This window comes from Lineus longissimus, chromosome 12 (genome assembly GCF_910592395.1).
Source record: "Lineus longissimus chromosome 12, tnLinLong1.2, whole genome shotgun sequence".
Taxonomy (NCBI): Eukaryota; Metazoa; Nemertea; class Pilidiophora; order Heteronemertea; family Lineidae; genus Lineus; species Lineus longissimus.
The window spans coordinates 11372036-11383772 of NC_088319.1; the positions used below are offsets into that span (position 1 = coordinate 11372036).

General features: G+C 42.5%; 1 protein-coding gene across 1 annotated transcript; it reads left to right on the top strand.

Annotated features, from left to right (window-relative positions):
• The first annotated feature begins 327 nt into the window (after positions 1-327).
• On the top strand, positions 328-2628 carry LOC135497401 (uncharacterized). The gene has a single exon (XM_064787277.1). The coding sequence runs from the start codon at positions 463-465 to the stop codon at positions 1324-1326; it is 864 nt and encodes a 287-aa protein (XP_064643347.1). The 5' UTR covers positions 328-462; the 3' UTR covers positions 1327-2628.
• The last annotated feature ends 9109 nt before the right edge of the window (positions 2629-11737 follow it).

Genomic DNA, 11737 nt, shown 5'->3' on the forward strand with positions numbered 1-11737 from the left:
AGATGATACGATAACTGACATCTACCCTTGTTCCATTGTATTTTTTAGTGTCAGAAAATAATGATTGCTCCCGAGGCGTAATATTGCGCTAAATAGGCGTAATATTGCGCTAAATACAGTAAGCCATACAAAAGGGCTGCCTCTGTCTTATCACTCGTTCTGACTAACAATAGGCCTACTCATGGTTCGAATCGGCGCATGGAGCTCGAAACTACACAATCCGGCGCAGTGATGACGCCTACTGATAGTAGTACCAATCATCGCCGTGCCATGCTTATCATTCAGTCATTCCACATTTTAGTAATTCTCCCATTTGGTGAAGCCGTCTGGCCCAAAGTAGGACATTGCTTGTGACTCGGTCAGCGCTCTGTGAACCAGTCTTGTGTGTACTCAGAAAATATTCGTGAACTTCTCAGTGGGTCAGTCGATTTTGCACCCCATTTTCCTTGATTGTAAACAACCATGAGCCATTACGCTGATTATAACGTCCACATCAAAAAACAGAAGTTTGACGAAATACGGAGGCCTGTCGGGGCGAAACACATTATCCGGGCACTTCATACGGAACTACGGAAGCCGATCGGAGACACAGTAGTCTTGGACGCGGGTTGCGGTACAGGTAGTTACTCCGTAGAGCTTGCAAAAGCGGGTGTTAAGAAACTTACACTTTTGGATGCGAATTCGGAAATGTTGAAAAAAGCTGAAGAGAAGTTTCGGGAACATCACGAATGTGAATTGACTTTTAAACAATGTCAATTACCCACCATACCTTTCGAAAATGACGCATTTGACTGCGTCATGATGAACATGGTCCTACATCATCTCGACTTCTACGACTACGAAAAGTTGTTAGCAGATGACGTGCGTCCCAAGTCTCGACCGAAGCAGGTTGAGGCGATGAAGGAGGCGTGGCGTGTCCTCAGATCTGGCGGACTCCTCGCCATGACCATATCCTTCCCGCACCAAGTTCTCAAGGGCGGTTGGTACTATGGACTGGCGCACATTGCACAGAAAAGGGCAGCTATTCGGAGCACGGATTACGACGAGTACAGATCCTATCTAGGAGAAGCTGGATTCGAAGACTTTGAAACGATCGTTCCTTTGGATACTACGTTCCTTGCCCCGGAGCACTATTTCAACCTTGAGGGGCCCCTGAATAAAGACTGGAGGGAGCGTGACGCGATTCTCTTCTCGTGCCCTGACAGTGTGAACCTTGATGAAATCGTCGCCATGAGAGAGGCGGGGACACTCGAGAAATACTTCAAGGAGAAGGACAAGGGTCGGAAGGAGGTCGGACAGTTTGCGGTCCTGATCGCGAAGAAATGATCCGGTAAATAATAACGGTTGGGCGGCACAACCTTTCAATATGGTGAAACGGAGAAAAACGTGTCAAATTATATTTAAGCGTACAAACACACAGAAAGAAACGAAAACACTAAAAGCGTTATACTAGTATAAGAGGTATCGAAACCCCATGGCCAGATGCATTCGATTGAGCCAACGTATAATAATTTCTTATCATATAATCAAGAGGCATGCTCACGCCAGCTATTATTCTCTGAACAATTTCAAAAAATTGTTATTTAAGGATATTAATTTATTTTGGATAACACGGTTTACCCGGACCCGTTCTCAAGTGAGGCCTACTTGACTGTCACACCAGTGCAAACACTGCGAAAAGAATCTTTGAGTTGTCAAAAAACGGCTATTTGTTTGGAGCAGAGTCAGACATTTATTAAGGTCATCCCGCTGTTGGCCAAGATCACCATACATGTAGTTGTCGCGGACAAAGACAGTGCGGTTTGTTGCTGCACAAAAGACATCAATTTTTTGCTCTCGCTTCTTTTTTACTACGGGTCAAATTAACGCCAATTTTGGTTGGTATCGACAAAAGGTTAAGATTGTGCTGATAACCACACATATATAACTTGATTTTTTTTTACGCAAAAATTGACCCTAAAATATCGCAGAGCACAGCTAGCTCTAGACTCCTATGCAGTCCATTTCGTCATCGTCATCGTCATTGTCCTTCCGGGCACCGACGAGACGAGGCCGGTCCACTGCCTCCGGAGTGTAAGCACAGCAAGCCAGAGGGGCTAGAGGTGCTTGGGATATTGTAAATTGAAATGGTCACTTGACTTTGAGGCACATTTTGGTGCATAAAAAATTACGAATATGTTGTTTATATTAATAAGGTAGTTTGGATTCCATAACTCCTATCGAAATAGTCATAACGCCCTTCGGCATAAGTATCTATGTCCTCATTATCGTCACCATAGAACAGGATGGACACTTACTGAGGGGGATATTTAATACTGCTACGCCGATTTTGATTTTTCACTGATTTGGAGGTTTATTTTTTTTGACATTCCTGAGTTCCACCAGCTTATCAAAAAACGTTTCTTAAGGATTCTTTTTTAAGTATAATATTGAATATTGCCTGTATATATAAGCTTCCGTGTTGTATAAGTCACTGTACACTATACATTGCGATCGCGGAGTGTAATCAGACTAAAAGTGGCTGCGACCACAAATTCGTACTAACTTTGGGGACACAATTACAAAAAATCTATATCATTTGAAATAAAACAAGGCCAGCCAAAATTTAACCATGACACAATCGTTTGGTTGACTATAGAAACCCTAAAAGTCTTGTAATAATAAAATGCCCTAGTCGAGGCTATTCGGCAGCAATGGCGGCCATTTGAAGCACGAACGGAACTACGTCATCAATAACTAGATTTCCGGTCATACGCAATCAGGATGAGCGCGGTTTGATATTTATGACTAGGCATCGAGTTTACCCGCAACGTTTGTTGTCTTTCTTAATTCCTGAAAGGCTAAACTCACTATTTTCAAACCTCGGTCTGCAGTCGCGGTCAAAGCAGCTGCATCTAAAGAGGCGCACAAACCCTTGGTGAAACCGGTGGTTCATTAATCCATAGATAATAGGGTTACAGCAGCTGTTGAAGAAACCGAGAATAAGACTGATTACATTCGGGATACGTGGAACAGGGTCTACCATGAAGATACTCCAGAACATGGTCACACAAAATGGCAGCCAGCAGATGACGAAGACAAATATGACAATGAGAAGCGATTTCGTTAGTCTTTGTTCCTCTTCTTGCTTTTTCTTTCTCCTGGACTCGCGTTGTTTGGTCATGAATTCCACAGTCCCAAGCGATCGTTCCAAGACGGGTGATTTTCGGGTTTTTGATACGGCCGACACATCATCTAGTTTATTGATGCGGCGTCGGCTTTTCCGGTAGTTGCATAATATCTTGAAGTAGGAAAACGACATGACGGAACAGGGGCCGCCGAAACATACGATGACCATGAAGAATGTATAGGAGACGCTGGTCCGCCATTGGCAGAAGCAGAAGGACTGGTTGGGCAGGTACCCGTATCTTCCCCAACCTACCAGTGGCGGCATCGCCAGCAATGCCGCAAGGAGCCAGACGCCTGAAATTGAGGGAAATGTGGCATATAGGACTGGGTAAAAAACGCAACAACTGCTAGAATATGATAACTTAGTGTCGCTATTGGCTTTTTCGCTGAAATACTCGTGCGATTTAAGATAGGTCGGGTGGTAGGCCTGTCTGGGCCCAGTAACCGAATTCTTCTGGTTTCGTCCGAAGGACCAAAATGCCGCACATATAGCAGTTCGGAAAGGGGAAAATCGGTGCGTATAGAGCAAACCAATGTAACTAAACTTTAATTTACTGCCATGGGTATTTCAAATACTGCCTATCCCGACCTTACTCTTTGGCAATTGGTCTCAATATCCATTACATTCGATTACATTCGATTTACTGCAAGTTAGCTTTGATTCATGGTCATCAACTGTCAGTCCTCATTAATCTGCTTCTTGGCAAGTAAGTGTACACTCGCCGATACTCGTCGAGCGTGTAAGTGGGTCAGCAAGTCTACGCATGCACTGAAGAGAAATTGCTCGGGGCGTGAAGGCATTGTCAACAACTCGTCTATTTGCCTTCCTAATTCATTCTCAGGATAGAAACGCCTAATAGTCATAACAACAAACATATCCAAACTTACCCGTAATGATGGCCGCCACTTTCTTTTGCGTAAAGATCGTTTTGAATCGTGTCACCTGACAAACAAGGATGTAGCGGTTGATGCCTATTGTGGCAAGCGACATGACGCTGGCAATAAAGGTAACCATGTTAAGAAAACCAAGGGCAATGCACACTCCAACTGCGAATATCCAATCGTGGTTCAGAATTGTCACTATCGTAAGCGGCATGTTGACAACAGAAACCAAGATGTCTGCCATGCTCAAACAGAGGATGAGGGCGTTTGATGTTGTCCGGAGCGTTCTGTCAGAACAGATGACGCACCAGAATGACACATTTCCAACAGTCGCAACAATGCAGATACAAGCCAAAATAAACGCTTCTATTTGTCCTTCTGTTAACGAGTATTCCGTCGGGACGTAAACGCTAGCTGATAATCCAAATGAAGAATTCTTTGGTGGATCACTAATCATATTGACCCGCAAAAACGACAGACGCACAGGTGGAAAGATTGCCTAAATACGATAATCAATAAAAATTAATACCGAGTGCGGTCTCTGTCACAGATAGTTTATTAATCGCTATCTCCCCATCTGTCCTAGACCATCATCAGTGTCGCGCCATTTCTTACTCGCACCGATGAAATTAAAATTGATTTCATGATACAAGAATCTACGCGCCGGAAACCACACACGCTTGTGCTCAAATCCCTACGCCCAGTCTATACGATCCAGACCAGGAAGATGTAATTGATATCAGTTCCCGCCTTATCTGATGGCGTCGGTTTGGTATGCTGAGTGGCATATCCGCTGCAAGCAGGTCAGACTCTAGAGAGGCATCCGTGATTGACTGGATAGCAATCCAAAAGAAACAACCCCAAGCATGTTGTCTGTTGGACAACTAACTAGCTACTAGCTCATGCTGACCACATGGGCTCCATCCATCCATGGGTGAAAGATCGACAAATTTCATAAATATTATAAACCTATGGGGCTATGCTAACTAATCTATGTGGACATTTGGGATATATATGATCAATATGGTATATGTAGTAGTCACTTCAAACTCTACAATGAACTAACTTAACAAATTGTTAAAATGCCCTAGTCATAGCAACCACTACACCAACGCCTAACTGACGCATGCATACTAGTGCAGGGTATACAGAATGTGCATCAAGGAAGTAGGTCATGTCCTGGATTTTTAACACTGATTTGCAAAATGAGCACCAACAAAGTACTAATTTTACATCATGTGTGGTATATTTCAGTTTAAGATGACTATTTTTTGATACGTTAGGACATTATGTACCCATGGATATCATACATCAACTGTCTTGAACTCTAAGCCTCACAGAACATGGCACCCAACATGTGTCTCTCAGCATGTTTGACCGCATCTATCAAGCCACTGTTCATATGAAGATTTCTCAGAACTATTTTAATTTCAAGTCATCAGACCGCTTGCATCTGAAAGAAGGCATCATTATGTGCCAAAATGTGCATAGACGTTTAAACGCCACTACATTCGTTTACCCCTGTGAGAGCACAACGACTATAGGCCAGGGTCTGTGGCGCCGTCCGAACAGCCGAAAAAATCATCTGTTTCTGCGACAAGATGGCAGACGCGAAGTTTTGCGACATGAGAGAAAATCAGTGCTGCCGTGTCCAGGTTTGCCGTTTCGTAATAATATGACGGGAAATAGAAACATGTTGGTGACAAGTGTGGTTGATAAACTGATGAGAGTATATGTTCAATAATAGCGTTGGACGTCTGTTGTTAGTTTTTACAATAATGAATAGTGCAGACAGTACGAACCGCTAAAATCCAATCTCCAAAATCATAGGAGAGAGAATGTTCTCGGGCGACATCGGGTCTTGGTCGACATCGTTTGTAATGACACCTCTACCGCGCATGCCTTTAATAAAAGTCTTGGCTAAATGCCGTCGAAAACGTGTTGCGAGTAAAACAATACGTCGTCGACAAGCCCTTAGCTCTGCCCATCCAGACAGTTACGTTAGTTTCAATTACACATTCCAAACACTGGCTTCCGCTTAATTTTGCTTTCGGAAATTGAACAAAAATGAAATTTCGTTATCCGATTACTTATCTCTCAAAGAGTCAATACGATAATATAAAAGAGCGCTGAACTCAATCTGATTTGTTTGTTGGAAAAAATGCATTTATTCCGATGACACTGTTTAAAACAAAACCTTTTCACCCGTGATTAATGCAGATCACATTGCAGTTGGTCAGGCGAAACGGAGTCGGAGTTTCCCAGATTGGCTAACGAGGCATATGTTTTGACGAGAACTCGACTGCGACTCATTAGAAAATCACAGGTTTGGTGAAACACTGTCCGAGTTCAGGGGTATTGGAAAACTATGGATGTCAAAACTATGGATTGGACTGGGAAAGTATGGACTAACAGTCATCGCTCTCCACCGCCTGTGTGGTGTCAACATTATGATATCTGAGTGGGAACATGTGCTGATGTGGTAGTTGGGAGTGGGTCCTTGGGTAAAGCACTTGGCATACAGAAAGGTCACAACGTGTAAGGTGTGGGTCCTAGGGCAAGACACTTGGCAGACGGGTCACGAAAGTAGAGGTGGGGTCTTTGGGCAAGACACTTGGCAAGCAGAAGGGTCGCTAAGTGTGAGGTGTGGGTCCTTGCACAAAACACTTGGCAGAAGGGTCACATAGTTAGTGGTGTGGGTCCTACACAATGATGTCCGTTGTCCCCATTAAAAGCTGTAGGCTTCAGGGCCCTATGACTTTAGTGCCGGTGTTGGAAAAATGCACTCTTAATATTGCACAGAGTTTGACAGGTTTATTTTTGCAAGATTCCATGCTGATTGGTTTGCGCCCTAGGCCTATAGCCAATCACTTAGCTGCCCTAGCAAGCAGGACATGGCCATCAGATGAATGACAGTCCACTAACTTGATATACATCATATGTACACAATGCACTCATGTATTGTATCACATGATCACAGCATGTGAATAAGACGCTAGCCTACTCGTAGTCAACTTTGGTCCTCACACAGCATCACTGCCAGCAAGATAAACATGTTGGCTAAGCGACATCCAAGTACTTATGAATCCCTATTTCTCAAACCTTTTAGTTTCTTGCCAATCCAAGTAAAAGTACTTGTAGAAATTGGAATCCCATTTGGAGAGAGATTCTGCCACTTTTTCTGGCTCCATGATTCTCCTGTTTCATCAACTTTGAGAACCGATGGGGCATTTGGAAATGAGCTTGGACAGGGCACCAGTTCATTACTTCCAGGCGGTGGAGAGTGATGACTGTCAGTCCAGACTTTCCCAGTCCAATCTATAGTTTTGTAATCCATAATTTTTCAATACCCCGTGTTCAGTTCCTGCGCGCGATTTGACACGCAATATTCAAATACATTGTTTACATAAAGACTGCATGTGATGAATCTATAAACACCTGATGACAAATAAGCTGGTGTCGCTAAGGCGAATCACGCTACAGCTAAAACAGGCGATTATTGATGGCAATATCAATTAAATGTAACTTGATATTACTTCTAACCATTTTCGCATGCAGCAACTACATTTGTTTTCCTTTGCCCAGAGTTATGTTTGTTATGATCAAGTCACGATTCGTTTCATCTGAGCGCTCAAAACATTTAGAGTGACGTATACAGCGTGTAACCTAGGGCCCGCCACGTCGAAACAGAGGAAAGTGGGGAATAAAAACTCGGGCTCAGCAGCCGATATCTGCGACATCAAAATAAATATTGGAAATCCCCGAACAAGCAGCCTCCTTCTCAGGGCAATTTTATTTGAATGTAACTGTACCCTTTCGCCTATGTGCTGCAAAATACGAGTTCATTGGTTGTTGTATTTAGAAAACAAATATTCACTCCAATCAGAGCATTGCATCCATGTGCGACCCTGAGAGAGCTCCCATTGCGACGTTGAGGGAACGTTGATCTAATTTTGAAGGATATCCATAGTTCATCAAATGCACTTAGAGATCAGTAAAATGTAAGTGAGTTCAGATTGACCACTTAGCGACAGTTACAGGCTTGGAGATTTGGGAACTCCTGACATCATTCCACTCAGAGTCAGACCATTCATTAAAACAAGAAAACGTTATATGGAAAATTTCACAACAGCATATATGCAGGCATTTTTAATCATGTCCGACTGTTACGCTAAATACGCAATGATGACCTCATAGAGCACATGATTAGCCCTTTCCTTTCGTTCCTTTTTTCCTCTCTTTCCTCTGTTTCAACGTAGCCCCCGGGACCGCTGCGTGGGTTTCCGATTTTCCACCCAAATTTCGCGCGAATTGTTATTCCTCCTTGGGAGCATTCTCCCGGGGGCAACTGTATAAACCATGCTCCACCTCTTACAGGTAACACAAGGTTGACTCCACACCTTCCGTTTATTAAGTTGCCATAGCAATATTGTGAACTCCTGTGACTCTATGTGCCCTCTGGAGATGACGTACTGTTATTGTAACAGTAGCCCATTGTCAAGAGTTGCATGACTGTCATGCTACACTTCATGTTATGCATTAAAGGACCATTGGTATTATCAAGGGCAATATTGCCAAGCTGTCGGCTGCCCAGCCCCTTCATATTCTACAAAAGTAGTTTACATCAACAAATTACAAGACTGGTCATTAAAAGGAAAAATTATACGCACGGTGTCTGGAAGCTGAGCAATGCACAAAGGGGAATCACTACTCCTGTGGACGTAGTGGTGTAAACGTTTGTAATCGAACTCCTCCGTCAGTTTAGATCGGATGCCTGAGAGTCAAGACTGATACAGAGTATGTCTTGGCGGGCTTTAATTTTGGAATTCTAGAGCCATTATGGAGGAATTTCATTTTTTGTTGCTTCCATATAAGGGTATGGTCATCATCATAAGGTAGGCCTAGATTGTCAAAAGTCAACAGGAGTTCTCATCAGCATATGGGGGCATTTCGTGAGTCAAGACTGTGGAAATATACCGATATAAAACCAAATTGCAAAACAAATATCAGTGTAAATTGTTCAGGTACGTACTATTGATATTTATTCTATAATTTACTTTTGTCTAAATTACCGTATACCAATGATTCCAGGTAATTCAGACAAAGGTAAATTAGACAACGGTATTTTAGACAAAGTGAAATGGAAAATGGTCATCTAGACAATGGTCATTTTAGACAATGGTGAATACTGCCAAGCTCATTGAGTTTGACGTCCAAGACATTCCAGTCCATTCCATTCGGTGAAATCGATGATGCCCCGTCCCTTTGATGTCAGTGCACTGGTCTAGATAGACCAATACTTAGACCAATATTTCGTCCCCAAGCGTAGTGGATCGAGGCTATATAATAGCTTGGAACCAGTGAAACCTTGAAACCAGTGATGGTAGACCAATTTGACGGTAGTTTAGAAATCAGTCGCATATCCGATTCAATAAATCTATATTTTAGAACAACCCAGTCATACCTCGCCTCCAGTGTACATTACTGATCTCCCAAATATAGGCATGCACGTCACGACACGCCCACCACACACCCATTATGGACCAATCAGCGCTCCGCTTACTACGCCACCACACGGGGCCTATTTGAACTACGGAGCGGTGTGATCAGACAGGGCGATACAGAGAAGATTGACTACATCATGCAGTACCGGCTGGCACCTATCCGTAGAAACGTAGATGAAGGTTTATTACCGAAGGTTTTAGCCGGGTTTGGAGATGAAAAATGTGAATAAATTCCTTCGCTGTGAGCGATTTCGTACATATTCATGTACACGTCGATTATCGAGGGATGTAGAGATATTTTCGTTAGTGATTCCCGTGTGCATGTTTGTCATATCTACTGAGCTTTATCAGAGCATTATATATACAAATGATTCTTCTAATAAAAACGTTTTATTTTAGTATATGGAATACAAAACAATCACAAAGCTTACTTTTGCTTTCATTGAAGAGCAATAATTAGATATATGCAAATGGCGGCCCGTCATAAATATAAGTTTATTTTTTAACGGCAACAACACATTTCCAATGCATTCAATGATGACGTCATCCTCCACAAAAAGGTTGATTCTGGAACTACTGGCAAATTGCTATCAATAAAGTCAACTGGGACGAGATTGGCAGTTGGGAGGGTATAAATCGTGGAAGGAACGCGCCCGATTTCACGCGGTACTTGCACAGTGAGTCCACGGTTTAGTACTGACTATTCCAAGGTTAATCACTGGTTACATGGTTTCACTGATTCCAAGCTTTATCAACTACCATATAATATAATGGGATATAATCTAGACGATAATTGATGAAGTTCAATGATTGATTGTCGTCTCATGTTACAGTGCAAATTATTGAGGTCAACGCTATAAACCTTGGTTGATTCTGCGGAGTTGGAAGTCTGTTCACGTGATAAGGTTTACCACATCAAATAAACTGTTCATCTTTAACTGGAGGCGAGGTTCGTTATACAATACTGCATTTAACATATTCAAATAATGTATTTTTTTAAAATTGATACAAGCTGTTCAACCGCTTGCGCCTGAGTGTATAGCCTCTCGATCCGCTACGCTGTTGGGATGAAGTATCGGTCTGTCCACTCTCAACCTCCCCTGTGTGCGTCTATTCCGCCTGTCATCTTATTTCGCCAGTCATTTCAAAAATTACACGGTGGCCTATTAGGCATTATGGTATATTGGAAGAATTTTAAACTTTTTGATAAGCATTGGGAATAAACTTGGTATTTAAGGTAGGCCTATAGCTGGCAATTATATTAATCAGATTAGACTTGGAAACACACATAAAATATGAGATGGTGGATGTCGTCTGAATCATTTTTTGAAATACATGTAGTATGCAGAGAATGGGTTAAGACTGTGACCATTTTGTAATACATGTATCTATTCATTTTGGAAAAAAACAAGTGTTTCTGTAATTTGCACTGTTGAATAAAGCTTTTATAGTAGCCCGTAACACTGCATCTCTTATTCAGGTCAATGCTGCCTCTTCCGAATTCCTGGCCTGTATGAAATATGTTGGGGCATTTGCCTGCCCTTTTAACTTTCTCAGAATAAACAAAGTGAAGTTCCCCCCCCCCCCCGCCATTCCAGAGGATCATAGTAAATGTACATGTAACACTATCAGGAACAAATCCATATGATGGAGATAGAGTAATTATCAAGTTAAAGCCTGAGATTAGCTTATCCCACATAATGGGAAGGCCCAATAATAATAATAATAAATGTCATTTGTATCGCGCCTTTCCGCGGTTAAACCACGCTCAAAGCGCCCCTCTCCACTTGTCGAAAAGTAGCGTTTTTAACTGACTATTGAACTGTTCAATGCTTGTCTCTGCCCTGAGGGCTGGTGGCAGTTTATTCCATAGGCACGGCCCGCAGCTGGAAAAACGGCGGTCACCGTACCTAGTTTTTTTACCTTCTTGCTTCTAGCAGATTATTAAATCTTATACTCAATTCGCGACCTGATGGGAAGCCAGTGTAAGTCTATAAGAACAGATTTAATGTGGTCGAATTTCCTTGTTCGAGTGACAAGCCTCGCTGCGGAGGCCATAAAGAGCCCGTTGTTGGTATCCAACCGTGAGGTCACAAACGCATGGACCAGCCTCGCGGTGCTAGTTGAAGAAGTTGAAGAAATAGAAAGTTTGATTATACCATCATAATTTATTAAAAGAAGCA